This window comes from Lutra lutra, chromosome X (genome assembly GCF_902655055.1).
Source record: "Lutra lutra chromosome X, mLutLut1.2, whole genome shotgun sequence".
NCBI lineage: Eukaryota > Metazoa > Chordata > Mammalia > Carnivora > Mustelidae > Lutra > Lutra lutra.
In genome coordinates this window covers 27,819,470-27,843,666 of record NC_062296.1, presented here as the reverse complement: position 1 = coordinate 27,843,666, position 24,197 = coordinate 27,819,470, and the positions used below count along the sequence as shown (strand labels likewise).

At 44.9% G+C, this 24,197-nt stretch overlaps 1 protein-coding gene across 1 annotated transcript; it reads right to left on the bottom strand.

Moving 5' to 3' along the window:
• Positions 1-799: 799 nt before the first annotated feature.
• NKRF (NFKB repressing factor) lies at positions 800-16,403 on the bottom strand. Its single transcript, XM_047716265.1, has 3 exons — positions 15,671-16,403; positions 4,844-4,974; positions 800-3,787 (listed from the first exon to the last, which is right to left on the bottom strand). Exons 1-3 carry the CDS (start codon positions 15,934-15,936, stop codon positions 1,830-1,832), a joined length of 2,355 nt encoding a protein of 784 aa, XP_047572221.1. The 5' UTR covers positions 15,937-16,403; the 3' UTR covers positions 800-1,829.
• Positions 16,404-24,197: the final 7,794 nt, after the last annotated feature.

Here is a 24,197-nt window from a genome sequence, read left to right as displayed (position 1 = left end):
CCCACCGCCCTCGGCTCCCCTTGATCTGCAAAGCCACTCTTACTGCAGAGAGCTAAGGGCGGCTTTTCTAACTTGCGAATTGAGCCACAGCTTCTCCAGGTTGGCATGAGCTCGTAGGTTTAAAAAACAAATCCTATAAAATCTATAAACATCTTAGCTTATGTTCCCTTTGCCATTGTTAAACAGTAAGTGCCCAAATAAAGTGCACACCTCACTTCTCTTCCTACCCACATTGGGAAAGGCCACGCACTGTGAGAGAAAGGGAGTTAGTAAAAAGCGAGTGTCACACAGTCTTAATAGCTGTGGATGACTAAAACCTAGAGATCCAGGTATAAAAGCCAATCCCTTTTTATTTTTTAAACTACTGGTTTAACTACAATGGGCAGCTTTTTCATTCCAAAATATGAGAGGAGAAAGGAAATTACTGTATATTGTGGGCCAATTACATGTCAAGTATGGTGCTAAATGTTTCCAGACACTGTGAACCACCCAATTGTTCTAATTTCACTGGCGTGTTTAACTCTCGGTATTACTATTCATCTCTGAATAGCGACACTTGATTTATCGGAGCTACAAGACCAAAATCACATAAAAGGACACAGCCGGAGGTCTGGTTGTGGCCGGCGTGTTGGTCCACAGGAAAGTGACGGGCGACCGACCAGCTGTTCATCTCGGCTAAGTCATTACGTTCACCCACGTGTGCTCTGGTGTTGAAACATTTTGTGCAAACGCCACTTCCCGCCTCCTGATAACCCAAAGTGTGGCTCCTAGGCTGCTGCCCAACATAAGCGTGCTGCCATTTTGATCAACATCAGCTCCTTTTTATTCAGGAAGCATACACTAGTTCTTTTTTATACATTTTTTTTTTACATTCCAGAAATAAGCGAAAATAGCGGTTTTAAATATGTTACAAAGTTGGCTTTTGGGGCTTAATAAGCTGTGTGTGAGAGAGGGACCGGCCGACTGACCTTTTCGTCCAAGCACCAGTGTGTCTGCTGCGGTCTTTCACCTGGTCCTGCCACGGCCGCGGCCACCCGGGCTGTGCCGCACGCCCGGGCGGCGGGACGGCTGTAACGCGGAGTTGCTGCGAGGCCTGCTGCGAGGCCCCAAGAACAAACAGCTCCAGCTTCCTTCCTTCGGGTTGGGTCAAAGTTTGTGAAACTTCTCAACGACTCTCTCAAGTAGTGCTCTCTCGGCATGAAGACTAGGATTTGTTAAAACTCATATACCACAAGGTAACAGTAAATCACTTCCAATATTCCGGAAACCACATGGTAGAAGTTATAAATAAATGAACACTAAAATTACTTTAAGAAAGTTTTACATCATTTAGTCGGGAACGACATTTACACGTACAGCACAATTTACCGTTAAACATTCTTGAACTGGCTTCACACAAAGATGAAAATAGTAATACAAAACGACCCGGCGTCTTCAGGAAGTCTGAAGTTCAGACTGGAGTTTGACCGTCATCGCGGTCAATGTCACTACTGCTGCAGGCTGCTGTGCTATGCCCTTTAAAATGGGAATTTCCTTCTCGGGGTGAAATTCCACTGCGATACGTGTTCTTGCTTTGTACAAACTACTAAAATCGGAGGGACACAGCAATATGAAAGACACAAACAGTAACTGCACAATATCATCTGCGGGACCGAAGCTAATACGGGCGGACAGAATTCTTCAGGTTCCGATAGCTAATAGAGCACTATAGGAAATGAACAAGGTGAAACATCTTAAGAATGAATGTACTCTGCAACCAGGACATGTGGCATTTCTTTAATTCACAAATCTGCCTCCTTGGGCGTTTACAAAATAAATTAGTTAAGAGCTCAATTGGCTTGAGGCATCACGAGCTCGTAATGCCCCACTTGGCCTTCCTGTTTGAGCTGATCTAGTAGGTCTTCCTTCCGTCTTTTTCTTCCTACCACCAGGTACCTATCGTGGCCGACCCCATGCGACTTACTCTTAAGGCCGTACTTCTGGGCAATCTGGTGTATCTGCTTCCGCTCGTCGTTAGTCAGCTCCGTGGAGAAAGTCAAATCCGTGTGGCTCTCGGAGCGGGCGTAGTTGCGGATGATCTGTTCAATATCTCTCTTGGCGATTTTGTTCACCCTCTCCACGTCAAGACCGAGCCCTTCTCGCTTATGCTGCTCTTTGACAGAGATGGGCTCCCGAATGCCCTCGCCGGATTTACCTAAACCACCGCCCGTCCAGCCCATCTTTCTCAGCAGCTGGTTTCCTATGTTGTCTTCTTTGATCTGTTGTTTGTAAGCCTCCTCCGCTGAGCGGCCCTGGATTTCATTTCTGGAAATCACATCTTCGATAGCCCCCTTCTTCAAATTGTTGATGACGGTCGGCTGGGTCTTCTTAAGCGTCTTCACAGCTTCCCCCGCAGCTTCGTATTTGACCGTTTTCTTCACCCCGACGGCTTCTGCGATCACTTCACTCTCAAGGATCACCTTGCATTTCCACCGGAGGCCGGTCATTCTTTCATAGACGTACTCGACCGTCATGCGGTTGAACTGGGCCGTGTCGTTCAGGGTGCACACTGGATTTGAAGAATTCTCGTAAACTACCAGATCCTTTATATCTTTCTTCTTTCCAGATCCCCTGGGTGAAGAGCCTGTCTGGCACTGTGAACTTTTGACCGAGGGGTAGGTGGGCTGTGTTTTCTGGAGGATTTTCAAGGCCTCATCAGCAGCCGCGTGTTTACTTGTTTTTTTGGTTCCGTAACCTTCAGCTAAGCAGTGGTCTTGCAGAAACACACGGCAACGCCACGTGCGGTTTGGCATCATCTCATACTTGTACTCGACTGACATCTTGTTGTACGAGGCCGAATTGTTGAGGATGCCGATCGCGTCATTTGCGTTTTCGGTAAGGACAAAATTGGTCCAGTGTTTGGCGGAAGCGTTAAAAATCGGCTGCCCAGAGGCGTCTTTAGCGAGCACCACCAGCTCCTCCGGCGGCTTCAGGGCCGGAGGAAAGTCGTGGGTGGGCATGCCGACCTGACACACCACAAGGTCCTCCCCGACCGTGTGCTTGAACTTCCGCCGGACGACTCGAACTTCAATACGCTTCTGCAGGAGTTTCACAGCTAGCTCAGTAGCTCGATCCCTGGACCCATTCTTGCTGCCGGCGTAACCCGTGGTTAAGTAGATATTTTGGCATCTGACTTCACATGCATAACCGTCTGTTAGAAGTTTTTTATTTTTGGGGATGTCAGCAGGAGGGATCTCTTTTAAAGGAGCGTATATGTACTCGGGATTTGTCTTACATGCCTGAATACACCGAGTTAACATATAGGTGTAATTGATTTTATCAGAGCCGGAAGTCATCTCCGGGTTTGAAAGGTTCTTCCAGATAGTCGCTGTCAATTTTTCAATAAAGTACTGCTTCTCGGCTACCACCGACTCAGGAAATGTCTGTGACGGGGAAGGCTCAGGGCCCGACTGAGGGTTTGCCGGCTGCGACGTGCTGCTTGGGGCGGGGTTCCCGCTGTCAAAATACATGTTGGCTGTTACGGGCTGCTCTTTTGTGAAAATAAATCCTGATGAATCACAATACTGAGAATTCCCGTCTTGCACACTGAAAGAGTCTTGAGTATAATCTTGGTAGACGTCTCTTGGCATGCCGGCAAAATGTGTTTGTTCATTTACCTCTTTTGTTTGAGGGCCATAGGGATCTTCCTGTCTCTCATCCTTTGAACTACTAGCTACAAAATGCACAGGCTCAAAACGAGGTCTCGCATGCAATTTGGAACCAGCTTGCTTTTTAGGAGGATTTTGACCTATAGAACGAGTGAAATTTAAAATTCATTAAAAAGGGAGTATTTCAAAAGAAGCAAACAGCAAGACAGTACCAACTGTGTCATTTGCAAATTGCACTGTTGGTACAAGACACTTCCCATCACAAAAACTTCAGGGTACTTAGGGGAAGGGACTCAAATATCAACGTAGGATTCTGGCAGAAGAAGGGATGCTGCCTGTCCCACGTGTAAGGGAAGAAAGTTGACAGAAAATACGCCACCGAATCAGATATGCAGGTCACCACCACACATGACTGGTCGGTGCTTCTGTAACTAACAAGGTAAAGCACAGGTGAAGTGCACTGGCTAACAGGTTGTTCCAGGATAATCTCACCCCACCTGTGCCGGAGAGCGCCCTTCATAAAAAACTGCGAGCAGAAGAGACGGCCCTAGCGCAAAAGAGATGGCAGCCGAGGCGTATACACAGCCTCTCTCTTTGGCAGCAGACATAACTCTGTCACAGTTCTTTATGTGCTTGTGGCTAAAAATCAAATAAAAAATAATAATCAAAAGATCCCAAAGGGTTTTCAGCTTCAAAATCTTAGTTCTGACCCATTCTGCGCAAAAGGGTGGTTTGGTCTATTTTATTTCTAGAACCAACAGCAGCTGGAGACCAGTGATTTATGCGGGACAGCGAACTGAACGCTGTGGAAGGACTCTCTGTGGAGGCTAGATCAGACACTGGAGCTTCCTCCCGACACCACTGCTGTAGAAAGCTGGTCTGTCTTGGACCCATCCAAGAGCCTTTAGTTACTTAGATGTTCAAAAGATCAGAGTATAAGGTTGTTCTGCTTAGAGGGAGGTTCCATGGCATGGACTTTACAGACAGCATTATCATTTGAATCAGTATTCTTAGTTTTCAGTTCCTTTCAGCATCCTCAAAACAAAACTGTACATAACTAAGTTAAAACTCTTTCACATTTGTGTAAGATCCAATGTTCCCAATGTTACTGAAGACCATATACCACACTCATACCATTTTTTTAAAAAGCCATGTTGTTTCTTCAAACCCCACCTTCCAGAAACAAGTATACTCACCGTCACATGCCGAGAGGTGACGTTTTTGACCTTTGGAAGGTTTGGACAGCATCAGATCATATGAAGGCATCTCCCCAATATCAATACCTTCAGCCATTTGGAGAATTTTTTCCATCAGGCGTGGGCTGTACCTATTTAAATTAATAGAATCTATAGTTAAAACAGGTACGAATGCAGTTTTTAAAAAGCTTCTACATGAGCTCATCTTGTAATTGCTCCCACAGGACTATGTCAACAGATTATCTTAGCTCTTAAACTGAAGAATGTGTCCTATAATATTTACCTATCAAAATTTATCTATCTTACTATCATTAGAAGACATAGGAACATAAAAGCAAGATATTTAAAGGAAGATCTTTTAATTTGATTTAAAAGCGTCCATATCAACTTATGACTTCTCTCTATCATATATGTATATCATGTGTAAATAACTGCACCTGTGTATTTACAGAGGTACTCAGAGTGTTAAGAGGGCTGGGATGTTGACATCCAGACTGTGGTCTTTACCATTTCCCATAAAAAAGAATCAGGGTCCTTATAGAAATGGCTGATTCCAAGTCTGGGGGAGGAAATGTACAAGATGAACCTGGGAGATATTCCTGTGCCTGGAAACAAGGAAGCTGTGAAAGGCCTCAGGAGTTGTGTCAAATGGACTCAAAAGCCAATGTGAACACAGTCCTACCGGCAAAGTGAGCCAACCAGAGTAGCAGTGAGAATAACAACCCGCAGTGGATTCAGACACAACAAATATACTAACAATCTATTAGTTTACAATGATACTTACAAACTCATTACTGGTCACCTTTGGAAGACGGCAGGGAATCAAGTCATTACTCCCCAAACAGGTAATATTAAGGGAAGAAAGCAAGCATTTATCTGGTATTTTTCTGTACAAATTGTTCATCAGAGTAACTAAGAGTCAATGAGAAAAAGCTCTTTTATGGAAGCATTCCAGCTAGTAACTGGAGGAACGATAGACTACTGCCTTTCTGCAACCCATCATAAAATAATGAACATCGGTGGCCGCTAGGCCTATGAGGTGAAAAGCTGATGGGGAAGAACCCAGAAAGAGACCCCCAGAAACATGTTCAAGTCGCAAAAGCAAACTCAATAGAGGAGGCCATGCTTTTCAGTAAATGGTGCTGGAGTAAGTGGGCAACGAACCCCAACCTCACTTCTCATCCCAAAATTCATTGAAAATTTGTCACGGACCTAAATGTAAAATGTAAAACTAATTATTTTTTAAAAAGAAAACAGGGCACCTGGGTGGCTCAGTGGGTTAAAGCCTCTGCCTTTGGCTCAGGTCATAATCTCAGGGTCCTAGGATTGAGTCCCACATAGGGCTCTCTGCTCTGCGGGGAGCCTGCATCCCCCCTCTCTCTGCCTGCCTCTCTGCCTACTTTGATCTCTGTCAAATAAATAAATAAATAAATAAAATCTTAAAAAAAAAAACCATAGGAGAAAATCTTCAGAATCTAGGACTAGGCCAACAGTTCTCATACTTGACACCAAAAGCAAGATCCATAAAAGGAAAAACTGATAAAATGGACTTCATCAAAATTAAAAACTTTTGCTCTCAAAGCCCCTGTGAGAGGACAAAAGACAAGCTACAGACTGGGAGAGGTATTTACAAACCAAACACCTGACCCGCCCCTGCAAAAAAACCCCACAAAAACTAGTATCCAGTATAACAATCTCTCAAAATGCAACTATATATATATGTATATGTGTGTATGTGTGTATGAACAAAAAGATATGAACAGATTTAACCAAATCTGTTAATCATTTAACTAAAATCATTTAACCAAATCATTTAACCAAAGACGACACATATATTGCAAATAAGCACATGAAAAATGGTCAACATCATTAACCAGAGAGAGACGTCATTTAAAACCACAGTGAGGTATCACTATGCACCCTCAGAATGGCTAAAGTAAAAAAGAGCGACAGCATCAAATGCTGACAAGGCCATAAAGGAACTGGACCATTCATTGACTGCTGGAGGGAATGCAGAATGGTACGGCCACTCTGGAAAACAACTTGGAAGTGTCTTATAAAATTAAACATGCAATTACCACATGACCTAGCAATGACCCCTTTTTTGGGGCCATTTATCTCAGAGAAATCAAAACTTACATTCACACAAAAACCTGTACATGAATGCTCATAGCAGTTTTATTTGTAACCGCCCAAAACTGCAATCAGCTCAGAAGTCCATCAACAGGCAGATGGTCAAACTGGTACGCGCACCCCTCAGAACACTACTCAGCAGTACGAAGGAGTAAACTACTGATACACACAATACCATGGTGAGTGGGAAGGAAATGGATGTGATTTGTTTTTAAAGATTTTATTTATCTGTCAGAGAGAGAGAGAGAGAGAGCACGTGCACACAGCAGGGGGAGTGGCAGCAGAGGGAGAAGCAGGCTCCCTGTTGAGCAAGGAGCCTGATGCAGAGCTCGATCCCAGGACCCTGGGATCATGACCTGAGCCAGAGGCAGATGCTTAACCCACTGAGCCACCCAGGCACCCCGGATGTGGTTATAAAAGCGTGATGTGAGGGATCCTTGAAGTACTGGAACTATTCAATATCTTGACTGTGGCAGTGGATACACAAACCTCCACATGCAATATTGTTTCAACCAAACACACATGCACACACACACACACACACAAGTACTAGTAAAACTGGGAGACTGCATAAAATCAGTGGATTGTTAACAATATCACTGTCATAGTTTTTTTTTTTAAAGATTTTATTTATTTATTTGACAGAGAGAGATCACAAGTAGACAGAGAGGCAGGCAGAGAGAGAGAGAGAGAGGGAAGCAGGCTCCCTGCTGAGCAGAGCCCGACGCGGGACTCAATCCCAGGACCCTGAGATCATGACCTGAGCTGAAGGCAGCGGCTTAACCCACTGAGCCACCCAGGCACCCCACTGTCATAGTTTTGATATTACACAATAATTCTGCAAAACGTTATCACTGGGGGAACTGGGTAAAGAATGCAGGGCATCTCTTTGTAGTATTTCCTACAACTGCATATGAATCTATAATTATCTCAATAAAAATTTTGATTAAAAAAAGTTGATGGGGGGCGCCTGGGTGGCTCAGAGGGTTAAGCCTCTGCGTTCGGCTCAGGTCATGGTCTCAGGGTCCTGGGATCGAGCCCTGCATCGGGCTCTCTGCTCAGTGGGGACCCTGTTTCTCCCTCTCTGCCTACTTCTGATCTGTCTGTGTCAAATAAGTAAGTAAAATCTTTTAAAGAAATAAAATAAAAATTAAAAAGTTGATGGGAACTTTATAATCTCAATATCACTAAAAAATGAGACAAGCAGACAGGTGTCCCTTATATGATATGACAGGAAATATAACGCACTATCTATAAAGTATTGTCCTTCAAATAACTGAACCTGAACCTAAGCAAGTCCTTCACGCCCAGAAATATGTTAAACATCACCGTAAGAACATAGCCAGTGAAGGAAACACTATGTGACAATCCAGTTTCTTAGTCAAATCAACAGCATGAAAATAAACAGATACGGGAATGTGGTTATAGATTAAAGGAGACAGAGGAACCAAATACAATGCATGGACCTGGTATGGATCATGAATCAAACCAAAATACAAATGAGGGGCGCTGGCTGGCTCAGTCCGTACAGCATGTGACTCTCGATCTCAGAGTTGTGAGTTTGAGCCCCATGTTGGGTATAAGAGATTATTTAAAAATAAAATTGAAAAAAATACACTTTAAGACAATGGGGAAACTGAACATGGGTTTTAAGAAATTACTGTTAATTTTGTTGAGTGTAAATAATGGTATTATGACTCTAGTTTTTAAAATATTTTATTTGACAGAGAGAGATACAGTGAGAGAGGGAACACAAGCAGGGGAAGTGGGAGAGGGAGAAGCAGGCTTCCCGCAGAGCAGGGAGCCCAATGTAGGGCTCCATCCCAGGACCCTGGGATCATGACCCGAGCCAAAGGTAGATGCTTAACGACTGAGCCCCCAGGTGCCCTATTTTTTTTAAGAGTTTATTTGTTTTTGACAGACAGAGATCACAAGTAGGCAGAGAGGCAGGCAGAGAGAGAGGAGGAAGCAGGCTCCCTGCTGAGCAGAAAGCCTGATGTGGGGCTCCATCCCAGGACCCTGAGATCATGACCTGAGCCGAAGGCAGAGGCTTAACCCACTAAGCCACCCAGGCGCCCCCAGGTGCCCTGTTTTTAAAGTAGGCTCCACACCCAGCACGGAGCCCAACATGGGGGTTGAATCCACAACCCTGAGATCAAGACCTGAGCTCTGAGCTGAGATCACCCAGGCACCCCTATCAGGACTCTATTTGTAAAAATTCTTACCTGTGAGGCACCTGGGTGGCTGTGTTGGTTAATCATCCGACTCCTGATTTTGGCTCAGGTCATGGTCTCAGGGTTGTGAGACAGAGCCCGGTGATGGGCTCAATGCTCAGCGGGGCCTGCTTAAGATTCTCTTTCTCTCCCTCTGCCCCTCCTCCCATTAAAAAAATAAAAATAAAAATAAAAACTCTTGTCCAGAACAGATACATACTGAAGTATTCACAGGGGAAATGATGTCAAGATTTTCTTTAATATACTCCAGACTATCTCGCACAAGAAAAACTGGGGGCACAACCGAAGACATGAGAAGGGCAGCATGACACAAACTGTTGACACTCCTGAGTGAGGGGACATGGAGGTCCACTAAACTCTTTAACATTTGTGTTTGATTTTTTTCCACAATAAATAGCTTTGAGATATACAATATTTAAAAGGCTTCCTTATAGAGTAGAATGGCTGCTTGACAGAATATCCTGTAACTGCAGAGAAACAAACATAGAAGCTCAAGTAAAGTCCTTGTTATCGTGGGGACCTACTCACCCTTCCTCCCTTGAGAGGCCTTCCTGGCCTATGATCAAAAAAGAGATGCCTGGCGGCATTTGGGAAGAAAGTTCTGAATATGAGTAACTATCACGCCTTGACATGAATAGGTTCTGAACCTGAAGGAGGGTAACATCTTCCACTTTTGGCCCGATGGGTTCCACACCCCGCAGACATCTTTTCTTGCAATGCTGGAGAAGTCAGGACCTGGTGGGCTTCACGGAGATCAGCACAAGCTAGCTTGGTTTTAACCCGCACTTCCCACTGATAATTGCTCCTATTGCTGCTGCTAACATCAGTATTTAATGCCAAGAGTAATTTTATTTTCATTTATTCTCATATAGCCAAAAAAAAAGAAAAAGTAAAGCCTAAAACACTGTGCTTTCTATGTATCACTTCCATTCGGACTTGGGAGTCCAAATTCCAAGGTACAAGATGAAAACAGAAGATTATGAAAATGAAAGTCTATAAATGTTGAACTGGTGATGCCACTTTTGCTACCTGAATTGTACTACACTCAAGCCACTCACCGTGAGTTCCAGTCAAAATTCTCCAGACTTCCACTCCAGCCTGATCGCAAATACAGTGTACAACTGTAAACGCCATGTATGTCAGACATACAGCCTGCACAAATGATGCATTTGGGGCTCATTCCATTCACTTTTCTCTCAGGCTTCTTCCAGCAGTAGTAATGATTATATACCTACTTCCTGTTCCCTATTCATTACATCTGCCACAAAATTCAGTGTCACCCATGGGCTATAAAAATAAACCTTTGCGTAGGCTGTGAACACAGTCTGCTTCTCAGTCCTTTATTAGGAAGTCATAATACTGAGGAAACCCAACCAGCTCCAACAATAATGGAAAAGACTATTTAGTACCTGACTCTTGACTATTCAGAGAACAATGCAAAAATTAATCTAGAGTCTTCAATAAGACCACTAGGTCTTATTTTATTTTATTCCCATTTCTAAAATTCTTCAGAGAATAGCTATCCAAGAACAAAGAAGTGGTTCCACAAATTTTAAATAAGCCAAGCCAGTTAAACTTTCATTACTGGCTTCCATTATGTGTTTTTTCATAGTAGATTTACTTATTTTTAAAAGATGTGCTTATTTATTTTACAGAAAGAGAGAGAGCGCACCAGTTTCCATTATGTATTTTTTCATAGTAGATTTACTTATTTTTAAAAGATCTGTTTATTTTAGAGAAAGAGAGGGAGCGCACCAGCTGGGAGAGGGAGAGAAAATCCCAGGCTGACTCCATTCTGAGCACAGAGGCTGAGGCAGGGCTGGATCTCAAGACCCTCAGATGAGGACGGGCTAAAATCAACTTAACTGACTGTGCCACCCAGGAGCCCATAAAGGCGTTACTTTGAAATCTGCTATAAGGGGTGCCTGGGTGGTGCAGTCGGTTAAGTGCTTAAGCATCTGACTCTTGATTTCAGCCGAGGCCCTGATCTCAGGATTGTGAGATTGAGCCCTGCCTCAGGCTCTGTGCTCAGCGCTTGAGTCAGCTTGAGATTTTCTCTCTCTTCTCTCTCTCTCTTTGCCCCCACTCCTGCTCTCTCTTAAATAAACAAATAAATCTTTAAAAAAATGAAGTATCACCTTTCCTCCAAAAATTTTAGAGAACCCACCAAGAAAAGCACCTACAAACCCAACCACTGATAACCTCATTAACATCTGGAGTTTACTTTCTTTCCTTTCTCTATGCTTTCCATATCGCCGCCTTCCCTCCATATCTCCTACAGATCATCTATGTTGATCTGCACTCTGGTAGGGTGGGGGGTTGTTCTTAATTTATGAGATCATAGGTTTTTTTTCTATGTCATTACCACATGAATTTTAATGGCTACATAATATTTTACCTTATGGAGAGACCATGATACAAAGTATCATTAAGGCAAATCTAATACAGTAATTTTCAGATGCATGCATATTATATATTTAAAAGTCTGTTAATTTACCCATTTGATCATAAATGCTTAAAAAAACAAAACCAAGAAAACCTCAGCAGGTCTTTAGGGTTTTCAAAGATAGCTTATTTTGTACCAAGCTTTTGGAAATCAGGATACTATTCAACTGTCCCACCATGCCTGGCATACATAAAGATGATTTATAATGGACAAAGACATGTGACTTCATGAATCTTACATTCTTGGAAAAAGACAGGTGCATACTTATGATCTACAATGCACCTGAAATTTAACAAATATGTAGTAATGCTCCCCAATTTTTAAAAAATTTATTCAACTGTTCTTCTAGGTCCAAAGAACAGCTGAGGTTTGAAAACTAAACAAAGATCAGAATTTCTGAGTATAAAATTATTTATTCAAAACTATCAATAAGACTCTTAACATCATAAGGGAATAACCCACAGTCAGATTATTGATAAATCTTTTGAAAGCCCCCACTCCCGTTTCTTTAGATGAGGGCCACCTATATGCAAAGTTAGGTTCACAACACGAGCTCAACGGGCACCTGCCTTCCAAAAATCAGTCTCACAGCAACAAGGAAGAGACAATAATCAAGGCAGCAAACCTGGTTTCATTTTAAGATACATTTTTCCTATAAATATCTCATCAAAAATCAATAGGCCAGGATTCTGCTTCTAATCCTATTGATGAAGAACCACCGAAAACCTGAATGCTCCAGTTAACCAAACATTCTGCTTTATTAAGGATAGATACATTATCTACAGTTTTTAAGTAAAAATTGTATGGTTCCCAGACATTCCTAGGAACAATTACGTGAGTGCTATAGATACAGTTGCTTAGAAGACTGCACCTTTTTTTTGTTTGTTTCAGGGATAGAATGTAGTGATTCATCAGTTGCCCATAACACCCAGTGCTCATTCCATCAAGTGCCCTCCTTCACGCCCACCATCCAGTTACCCCATCTCCCCACCTACCTGCATTAACCTTTCATTTGCCACAAGACATATCTTAGAAATTGCTTGCAGGAAAAAATCTTTTGACAGGTTGTTTACTTTTATGAAACAGACAAAACAGTGAAGAGAAAGAATTTCAGCTATTTGAGCTTCCTGGTTGCCTAGACCCTGAGGGGAAAAAATGATCGAAAAGCAGGAAAAAAAAAAAAAGCACTGCTTTATTTTATCCTATAAAGCAGTAGTTCTCATGGTGTAATCACCGGACCAGCATCACCTGATCATCAGTATCACCTGGGAACTTGTTAAAAATGCAGATTCAGGGGTCCTGCTTCAGACCTACTGAATCAGAAAGCCTGGGCTGGGGCCCCAGCAATCTGTGTTTCAACAAGCCCGACAGCTGACTGTGATGCTCGCATAAGTTTGAGAACCACTGCCGCAGAATCAAGATAGTCAAGCTTGTACCACGAAAATCACCACTATCACCAAAAGAAATGAAACACAGCTTGCCTCCCTGAACGTGTGAGCGCCTCCTGTCTTGGCCTTATGATGAAGGAGTTTTCAAAGATACCCCTGACCTAGGAGTTATTTTGGCCCTAACTAAAAGGGAACACAGAAAGCCCTTCATTGGGGGAGGGGAGGAGTGCTACTGTTTACAACCTGTTCCCAAAGTCAAGGGATGAACCACAAAGCCACAGTTAAATTTAAAATAGGCTGCTACACCATGTATTCTGCAGTTCCCTTGAGAGAACAATCTTCTGTCATAGAAGAACAGACCAGAAAATGAGCTCTGCCAACATCAAACTTAAGAAGGACTGGAATGTAGGTTTACCCTCCCCCCCACCCCAAAGCTGACAGCTGGATGAAGCCTAACATGGAACACTGCCCGTCGTCCCTGGCTTCCAAGATTCTTTGTTGCCCCTTCCCTTTCTCCTGTATCTATGTTATCAGATACAATGTAAACATTCTTCAGTTATGCTATTTGATAACGTTATGGCAATTCTTGTAGTGACAGAACTGACCTAACTAAAATGTGGCATGGAATGTGTGTATGTCTGTGCACATATATATGTTCATTCACCTTGTTACACACCCACCGTACACACAGATGTGCTTGGGCGAGTGCACACACACACAAAATGTCTCGGATGCTTAAGCTTTTAACACCAACTACCATTGGCCTGCTTTGTGCTGGTTAATGCCCTGGTTATATAAAGGGCTGTTGTTCTTGGAATGAAATCCTGCGATATAATAATGATGTGGTTTGTGTCAGTTACTTGCTTTCACTCCTGGTCCATCCTTCCCAAATACAGCAGCCGTGTCTCAGTGGAAAGAGCACTAGAAGACCTGAGTCCTAGTCCCAACTGTGGGACCTTGGCAAAGTCACTTAACTTCTTGTCCTCCGTTGATTTAGCTGTAAAAATGAGATACCACCTAATTCCCAAGGTTGTTGTATTAAGAGAGATACATAAATAAAATATGTTGTACATTATAAAGCTATATTCATCTGTTATCCCATACATATTTATTGAGTGGCCATCGTGCAGAAGACTCTGTTCTAGGCACTGAGGATAAAGTGTGAACAAGAGAACAAAAACCTCTTTCCCAAAAGAGCTTACGTTCTTATGGGAAGGTAAGATTTATTATTAACACAAAGGATAGCTATTCTCCCCCATGTAAATTTTTTTCAGGATTCAGATTTCCCATGGCCTTCTGTGATATCAAGGAGATGTATGATTATAGAATAAAGGTACTTTTTCAACTGCAAAAACAATATTGTTGTGTGAAGGTCAATTAGATTTATCCAAATTGATTAATAACTGAGGCTTCCCCAGTTGTAACCAGTTCCTCCAGTAAAATAATCATTGTCTCTGGAGACAGAAATTATACTAACCTAGAGAAAATAGGAAAAAATAAGTTTTGGTGATCAGAGAAAAACAGAGTATACACTAGATGCTGTGTTCAACAATTACTGGTAGATGTGGACAATACTATTTTTCTGTATCTGTTATGGTCATTCCTAGAACTGAACTGACTGAATTTGATCTGATCATTTTCCAGAATTTCTCATCCTTCCTAATAAAAAATTAACTGCGAGGCAGAAGTGTCCAAAAAAAAGAAGCGTCTAGTCTTTCAAAGGAATGATTAGTCTAGGACCGATTTGGGGGTGCAGAAGGACAGAGGTCCAAGTAGTCCGTTTAAAAAAAAATGCGCTGGAACCATACTGCAGTCTCCATTGAATTGCAAAGAGCTCTTAAAGAGGCCTGTTCAGAAGACGCACCAGGTTCTAGGAAAGGGGGGGTACACACGCGCGCACACACGCACACACCCCTAAAGGCTCACCCAGAGGCCAAATATTAATTCTCCTGATCACATTTATGGTGAAAGGAGAGCAATCCATTTTTAGAGTAAAATATATCCATCTCTTTGTCTGCGTCCAGACACATTATGCGCAAATCCACAAGCAAGGCGGACCCTGCGGCTGAGAGACCTCATACAAACCGCTTCGCCAGGAGAAGACAGTAAAACCCCGCCGGGGGTGCTGGTGCTGTTTTATTTAATGGGGATGGAGAGAGGGAGTGGTCAGGAGGAGACTAGCAGGGTTCCCGTCGTCCCCCACCCCCTCCCACTCCGCCCGCAGACCCTCGAAGCCCCTACTGTCGAGTATCTCTGCAGATACTGCATCCTTGCAAGGTCCTACGCAGGTCTGAGATTCTGCTCTTCATCATTTCCCACGCCCTCCAAAACCACCGCCACAATGACCACCCCTCAACAATCCCCTTCCAGCTGCTGCTTCATCTCCATCCCTGGTCCTGGAGGAGCTGCTCCCGCGATCCCCGCACCCTTCTTCTGGCTCTTATGTCATCCTCCACCACCTCGCTCGGCCGATCCCCCAGACCAGTACTGAACCCTCTGATGTCCTCCAGCACCTCCAGATACCCAGCCTCTAAGCCCTCGTCCGTACCCTGCCCCCGTCTCTGTCCTGAATCCCATCCCCGAGACCCCTACCGGGTCCCTAAGCCGACCCTCACACTCTCCTCACCTGCAGCCCAGGAAAACGTGGTTGGTCCAGGCGGCGGAGAGCGCGAGGAGCTGGTCCAGGGCAGCCCCGGGATAGCTGTGCAGGTGGCGACAGATGAAGCTGCGCCGCAGAGCCCACTGCCAGTCACTTTCGTGGCTATAGCGCCACTGCTCCAGCACTGGCTCGGGCGGGGGCGGCGGGAGGGGCGGCAGCGGCGGCGGCGGGAGGGGGGGCAGCGGCGGCGGCGACAGGAAGTCGCCCCCCAGCAGCAGACGTCCGCCAGCCATCTTCTCCGCCCCCAAGCAGGGACCCCAGGGATGAAGCCGGCTACCCACCAGGAACGAACGGGGACTGGGATCGGTGGGAGGGGTCGGGTGAAAAGGGGCGCGCCGAGGCGCGAAGACCAACTCTCAGGGGACTGGAGTGTGTGCGTGGGGGGGGAGGGTGACCGTTAAAAAGGAAAAGGCGAGCACGAGCTCAGGTCCCGATGCCGGGGCGCACGCCGGCGGCACTCCTCCAACTCGTGGAGGCGCAGGAGGACGCCCGTCGCGGTCACACGCGCGCCGGGGAGGCCGGCCCGGCCCGGTGCTCCGCACCTCCAGCGACCCGCAGACCCACGCACTGCGCGGTGACCGGGGGACGGGGGAGACACCAGCACGTTCTGCTCCCCCTCCTTTGGGCTCTAGGCTACCTACCCGCGTGCCGCCCCGAGGTTGTGAGGCCAGCGCGCGTGCGCCGCGGCTGTTCCCTAACTTCGAAATCCCGTAGCCGAATCTCGCGCGAGGTCCATTTTTCCCTTCTGTGACGACGGGCCTTTGACGCACTACGGTGACAGGAGGAGGGCGGGGACTTTGGGAAGGGAATTTTGGAAGGTTCTCTAGAGTTCGGGAATATGATTCCCTCAAATCCCTGGAAGGCGCCCTCAGATGATTGTTGGCACAACGGCTTGCCTGGTGGATTTCGCCTGGGTTTTTGAGCGGTGCGACAGTGGGACCGTGCCCTTTTTTGGGGGGGGGGAGGCGGGGACGGGGGACGTAGGTTTGGATTTTACACTTTCTTTTTTTTTTTAATGTCAGCTCTCCAAGGCGCCTTTTCTTCAGAGGCTAGCTTGAAAACCTCTGCATGGTGTGTTATTAACTTTGTATTTTATTGTGTAAACATAAGGAAAATGTAATACTCTATTGCAAAGAAAATTACCACAGTGCTACTTCTCAAGTTATACACTTGTATCATCCATATGCCATTCCAACTGCTGACAAATACAGACACCATCTTTACACAGTTCTGATCGCAACTGCAAATAATTCTGTATGTCACGTATGAATTTAAAACGTACAAAATATGACAAAATACAAAACGAGCACAAAGAGGGTTAAAAGCTGCTCAGCAGCAAATGGCTAACTCACTCGGTCGTCAAACGTGTCACTCCACCTGTGGATCTGCTCCGGGCAGTTTCTTCAGTCTCTGCCGCCAACCTGCGATATTCAAGTAATCAACAAATATCTCTCAGCGGGAATTTATACAGCACCTACTGTACGCTCAATATAGGAGAAATACAAAGGAAAAAGAAACCGGGTTTTCTCTGTTGTTTGTCCTAGAACTGATTACGATCTTGATGGGGAAAAATAGTTCTGCATAAAACTCAGGGTCTCATGGGCAGCGGGACCACTGGATGAGGTGGTTTTGAACCATTGCCCTCCTTACCTCTTTAGATGACATACTTTTTAAATGACATATTTCTCATTATATGACCCATCTTCTGTGTAGGAGTATATTGGACTAAGAAGAGCAGAAGATAACAGTGGTTTTCACACGGTTTCATAATGATTTATTTCCAGTGTCTGTCCCATTACACCAAGTGTGCTTTGTCTTTGACTCAATGGTAAGCATTCATGTTTATTGAAGTAATGGTCTGCAAACCATCGAATCAGAGAACTCGATACTGGGAAGGAAGCTTAGAGATCATACATTCAAGTCATCCTTGTATAAGTGAGAAAAATAAGGCTAGAGAAGTGAACTGACTTGGTAAAAGCTGTAGAGACTATTACTGGCAAAACTTGACATCAGATCTCTGTCACCTGACTCCTTACCGGGTGTTCCCCCAGTCATTGGCTATTGCATTGCCCTGGGTTGTTGTTCTTCTTCCTCCTCCTCCTCCTCCTCCTCCTCCTCCTCCTCCTCCTCCTCCTCCTCTTCTTCCCTCCCCCCTCCCTCTCTTCCCTTCCCGCCTGCCCCCTGCCCGCCTCCTCCTCCGCTGCTGCTGCTGCTGCGGCTGCTGCGGCTGCGGCTGCTGCGGCTGCTGCGGCTGCTGCGGCTGCTGCTGCGGCTGCTGCTTCTTCACAGTATGTATCAACTTTGGGAGGTTTTTTTTTTTTAAGTTTCACTTTTCCCACCCCCCAAGAATGTCCACTTCATAAGAACAAGGAACTCATTCATCTTGTTTTTAGCACCTACACCTGGCTCCTGTAGACACTCTAGAGATATTTGTTGAATTCAATGAATCATGGAGGGAAGGAAGGAAGGAAGGAAGGCAGGCAGGCAGGCTCTTCCCAATGTCCCAACCTTGTGAAATTCATTTTCTTAGAGCCTACATTTTAAGCCGATTTGTTATTTCACAGATGAATTAATTTCAGCCTAAACTGCCAACTTTGATCAAAATCAGCATTGTAGTCAATACACATATGCCTAGAAAAATAGTTGAAAAAATAAAAACTACTTCCTGTCAGCTTGGATTAAGACATTTCCATCACATAGCAGCAAATAACTACAATCTGAGTTTTGAACTTGGATTACAAAATGAACAACAGTGAAACTGGTATTAGAGGCCATTTGCTCTGCGACAGCCATAACTGGATTTCATGTGTAATTCCTACTATGGAAAAAGCAGTTCCATCCTCTAGAAAACAGAACCAAAATTTGCATGATTCCCCATGACCTTCTTTCTCTGGTAATCCTTCTGATCAAAAAATCCTTCAGCCAACCTATGTTCAGCTCATTCCCTTCTCACAAGCCACAGATATTTTCTCAGTGAGCAGGAGCTGAGACCTCTAAGCAGAAATAAATTGTCTGAATAGTAGTTGAAGAGAGATATAGGAGGGAGCAATGATAAAGGCAGCCATCACAATCCTAAAATGATCCAGAAACTTCTGTCGTCATTCATCCTCCTCTCCTCCATCATCTTTCTCTGCTCTAACACAGGCTCTTGCCACCATCTTTACACTGCACACACGGACAGCTCTGAGCTTCCTTCCCTGCCCTTTCCTATGGAGGAGTCAGTGACTGTTCAAAGGAGGGAGACCCGGGGCTCCTGGGTGGCTCAGTCAGTTAGGCCTCTGCCTTTGGCTCAGGTCATGATCTCAGGGTCCTGGGATCAAGCCACACATCAGTCTCCCTGCTCAGCGGGGAACCTGTTTCTCCCTCTCCCTCTGCCTCCTCCTCCCTGCTCATGTTCTATCTCTGTCTCTCACTCTCTCTGTAAGATAAATAAATAAAATCTTTAAAATACATACATATGTGTATATATATATATATATACACACACACACATAAGGGAGGGAGGCCCGGAGCCTGGCCCCAACCCCCATAAACTACCCCAGAAATTAACTCACCGAAAGTTCTTGACCAGAGTAGTCTGCGCTATAATATCCTCCTGAGGAATGTTTCCTGGAGGATTAAAAGCAAATCTAGGAGCTTCCACTGGCCAAATCTTGGTAATCTGAGCATCAAAATCATTAAGGACAGCAATGACTACTGAAGAAATAGGGAGTCCTAAGTCCACATTGCTACAAAGTAGCTAAAGAAGTAATGTGGGAGAAGGGAAGGCCTTGGCTTACAATAGAATACTGTGTGCTGATTGGTAAACATGAAGGGAGTGCAGGAGTTGGAAAATCATCATTTTGTTGATTAGCTCAGGCAAGAATTATCAATAGATGCTAAATCTAGGAGGAAATTTTTGATGAGGAGTAGGATATCTGCATGGATTTATAGCTGCTTCCATACAGACTGTTTATTAGTAACAAAGAAGGAGGGAAAAAAACCCAGTAATTATATAACTGAGAAATTGGGCAACACCTTTTTAAAAAAGATTTTATTTATTTATTTGACAAACAGAGATCAAAGTAGGCAGAGAGGCAGGCAGAGAGAGAGGGGTGGGGAAGCAGGCTCCCTGCTGATCAGAGAGCCCGATGCAGGGCTCGATCCCAGGACCCTGGGATCATGACCTGAGCTAAAGGCAGAGGCTTTAACCCACTGAGCCATCCAGGCACCCCTGGGCAACACTTGACCCAAAATGAGAACAATCTATTTTTTAAATGGGATTTTAAAAATATCAATGTCATGAGGCACCTGGATGACTCAGTGGGTTAAGCGTCCAACTCTGGATTTCACCTTCTACACCTCTCAGGGTTGTAAGATCGAGCCCCGTGTTGGACTCTACATTGGGTATGGAGCCTGCTTAAGATTCTTTCTCTCCCTCTCCATCTGCTCCGCCCCGCCCCCCCTAAAATATATATGTACATCAATATCAAAAAAGACAAAGAGGGGCGCCTGGGTGGCTCAGTGGGTTAAAGCCTCTGCCTTCGGCTCAGGTCATGATCCCGGGGTCCTGGGATCGAGCCCTGTGTTGGGCTCTCTGCTCAGCAGGGAGCCTGCTTCCCCCCCTGTCTCTCTGCCTGCCTCACTGCCTACTTGTGATCTCTGTCTGTCAAATAAATAAAATCTTTAAAAAAAAGACAAAGAAAGATTCTATATTAAAGGAGAATAAAGAGGGATGCCTGGGTGGCTCAGTCAGTTAAGCATCTGCCTTTGGCTCGGGTCATGATCCCAGGGTCCTGGGATCAAGTCCCACATCAGGCTCCCTGCTCAGTGGAGGGTCTGCTTCTCCCTCTCCATCTGTCTCTCCCCCTGCTTGTGCTCTTTCTCTCTCAAATGAATAAATAAAATCTTTTAAAAATTAAAAAAAATAAAGGAGAATAAAGAGACAGGACACAATGGGTGATCCTAGACCAAATCCTATATGGAAGAAAAAAATACTATAAAGCGTGTTATTCGATAGATGAAGGTGTTGTAAAAATGCTAAATTTAATGAAGTCAATAACTGTGGTTACGTAAGAAAATATCCTTATTATTAGGAAATGCCCACTGGAATATTTAGGGATAAAGAGCCATGATACAGGGGTGCCTGGGTGGCTCAGTGGCTTAAGCCTCTGCCTTCGGCTCAGGTCATGATCTCAGGGTCCTGGAATCGAACCCCGCATCGTGCTCTCTGCTTGGCAGGGAGCCTGCTTCCCTCCCCCCTCTTCCTGCCTCTCTGCCTCCTTGTGATCGCTCTCTCTGTCAAATAAATAAATAAAATCTTAAAAAAAAGGAGCCATGATACATGTAAATGACCTTCAAATGGTTCAGAAAAAATATGTATAGCCATCTGTAGATCTAGATCTGTATATACAGAGCGCACAACGATAAACCAAACGGGCCAAATGTTATCAGCTGGTCAATCCGAGTCAAGAGTATGCAGATATACTTTATAGCAGTCTCACAACTTAATTCCAAAATTAAATGTTTGGAAAGTGCGTTAGCTCCCTACATTGCTGAAGAATCTCAATCTTGCTACATCTTGGTGATTTTTGGTTGTGTGGCCGGCTCTTTGCGGAGCTCTCTGAAGGGCTGTAAATTATGTTCCAACCCTTTGGAAGCTTGACATCTCTTGAGGAGGGAAGTCTCTCAAATAGGAGGCAGAAAAGATCATAAAAGTTCAACTAGGAAGTTTGAAGATGGAGAAGAGATCGGGATATGTGGATGTGGATGGGATCAAGAAAGACTTCAAGGAGAAGGTGGGGTCCGAGCCCCGAAAGTAGGATTCAAATAGGTAGAAGGTATTTCAGACAAAGCCAACAAATAGTTTGCATATCTCCAGGAGAGGCTGGTGCAGACTGATGAGTGGAATGAAGGCTGGGTATTAGGAAGGACTGGAGAATAGCGTTGAGTAGATAAGATGCGGCTGGTCCGTGAGTTCCTCAAGAGCAGTGTCTACCTAGATCTCCTACAACAGTATCCCCCACAGCGCAGGCACAGGGTCAAACCCATGGGATGAGTTCAATATATCCTTATTATTGGATTGAGAACAAGTAATTTAAGCCCCAAACCAAGATAAGGAGTTTGGCCCCAAGTCTATATATAACAGATTGATGTATAATTTTTTATAGATATTGAGCCCAAGGCAGGTTCCTTCTAAAGCCCAAGCCAGGTGAGCTAAGAGGTAGTGCAGGGGCTGGACAGACACCCATGTTAAGGTAGTTCCAGGTGGCAAAGCCACTGTGGGGTTCTACTGTCTGATACACAGCTCTTTCCAGGGGGACCTGCATTTTAAAAGAATGACCTCGCAAGAAAGCTGCACTTTTGGTAAAGGGAGGAATCTCCCCAAGTGGGGGCATTTCAGATAGGAGAGGATACTGCTTAACCTCAGGGCTTACAGCTGGAGGCCTGGCTGCTAGGCTCTGTTGAGGGTTTTTGAGGCCCGGTTCTCTCCCTAGAAGCAGTTGGCATTGTCACCGGCTTCAAAAGTGTCCCAGGGGCAGGCCCTCATTGCCACAGCAGGCCCCTGCCCACGTGTCCATGTTCTAGGAGAACTGTATGCAAATTTTAGTTAAACACGTCCCCCCACACTCACTTGCATTAAGTCTTCAGCCATTTGTCTTCATTTCTGATTTCTTTTATTTTTTAAAGATTTTATTTATTTATTTGAGAAAGGGAAAGAGAGCATAAGCAGGGAGAGTGGGAGAGGGAGAAGCAGGCCCCCCCACAGAGCAAGGAGCCCAATGTGGGGTTAAATCCCAGGACCCTGGGATCATGACCTGAGCTGAAGGCAGATGCTTAACCGACTGAGCCACCCAGGCATCCCTATTTGCAATTTCTTTTAACTGGCCAGTTACCTCTAATGCCTTTAGGTTCAATGATACACCAACCAACAAACCATGGCTCACAAGCCAAATCTGCTCCCCCTGCCTGCATTTGGAAAGCCTTCATGCTAAGAATGCTTTTTGCATTTTCCAGTGGTTGAAAAAAAATCAAAAGGATAATAATTCAGGACACAGGGAAATGAAATTCACACGTGAATTTCAAATTTCTGTATCTACAAATACAGTTTTATTGGCACCTAGCCATGTTTATCATTCTCCATATTATCTACGGCTGCTTTTGTGCTGGAGTGAACAGTTGCAGAGGCCACATTGCTGCAAAGCCTAAAATAACTTACCAGCTGGGGGCACCTGGGTGGCTCAGTTGGTTAAGCTGCTGCCTTCGGCTCAGGTCATGATCTGAGGTCCTGGGATTGAGTCCCACATTGGGATCCTTGCTCAGCAGGGAGCCTGCTTCTCCCTCTGCCTCTGCCTGCCTCTCTGTCTGCCTGTGCTCACTCTCTCTGACAAATAAATAAATAAAATCTTAAAAAAAAAGTTAAAAAAAATAACTTACCGGCTGGTCCTGTATAGAAGTTTGCTGACCCCTGGCCTACAACAATGGTTCTCAATATGGGACGATTTTGCCCTCCAGGAGACATACAGCAATGTCTGGGGACATTTTGGGTTATCACAACTTGGGGGGAGGGAGAGTGCTAAACACGCTATAATGCATAGGACAGCCCCTATGACAAAGAATTCTCTGGCCTCGAATGTCAATAGTGCTGAGGTTGAGAAACCCTGGATTAGAGGAACCTAAGGTACTTCAAGTAAAGGGAAAACTCCATCCTTAATAAGGGATGTGGTTTATTGAACCAGGTTGTTAATTTTCATTTGCTCGTCTAGATTTCACAATCACCCTGCAAAGCGATTACTTCTATTCTCCTTTTACAGAAAAGTTTTTACCCCAACTTGCCCCAGAGCACACAGCAAAAGTGTCGGGCTCGAGCGCCCATATTTTTCCACACCTAGGGGCCTGCCACTGCTCAGTGACGTCCTAAGCGAGTGTGTCTCTCTACTACCCTCTAGTGGGAGAGCTACGCAAACGCAGGACAGTGTCGTTTCTCCCGGTATGGGGAGAAGAGGGATACTTCTCAGGTCTCTGGGTCTCCAGCCTCTGGCCAATCGGGAAATGAGACCAAGGAGAGAAAACCCCACCTCGACTGCAACCAGAATTGTAAAAAGCTGACCCTTCTCCCCTCTTGCCCACCTTAACGCTGGGGGCAACAGGAGGCTTCCCTCCCTGGTAGACCCAGGACGTAAAGTCCTACTTGCTATCTATAGAATGCTTTCCAAGTCATGAAGCATGGTCATATTCAATGAATTTCCAGGACGCTCACATCACAGGAATAAATGAAAGAAAGACATGCGGTGCCGAGTTCTTCTCCTGCAGGAATTAAAACTCACCAGAATCTTGTTCTGCAGGATCTGGGACTCCACTTCCTCCACCTTTTATCCTAGGTGACAATCAGCTCAATGCATCCGTTAAATCCATGCTAATAAAGGAAAATAGAGGACTTCCTGCCCACCTCCTGCCTGCCCCGTGGGAACTGTAGGCCCAAACGGCAAGAGGGGGGCACGGCAGCCCACGTGCG

What these genes read in the sequence shown, in the direction of transcription:
- NKRF (XM_047716265.1), bottom strand. Translation starts at nt 15,936, where the DNA reads ATGGCTGGCGGACGTCTGCTGCTGGGGGGCGACTTCCTGTCGCCGCCG. An exon ending in CACGTTTTCCTGGGCTGCAG is followed by an intron (nt 4,975 to 15,670) that starts GTGAGGAGAGTG and finishes TAATTTAAATAG; the next exon opens with GTACAGCCCACGCCTGATGG. An exon ending in TCACCTCTCGGCATGTGACG is followed by an intron (nt 3,788 to 4,843) that starts GTGAGTATACTT and finishes CTCGTTCTATAG; the next exon opens with GTCAAAATCCTCCTAAAAAG.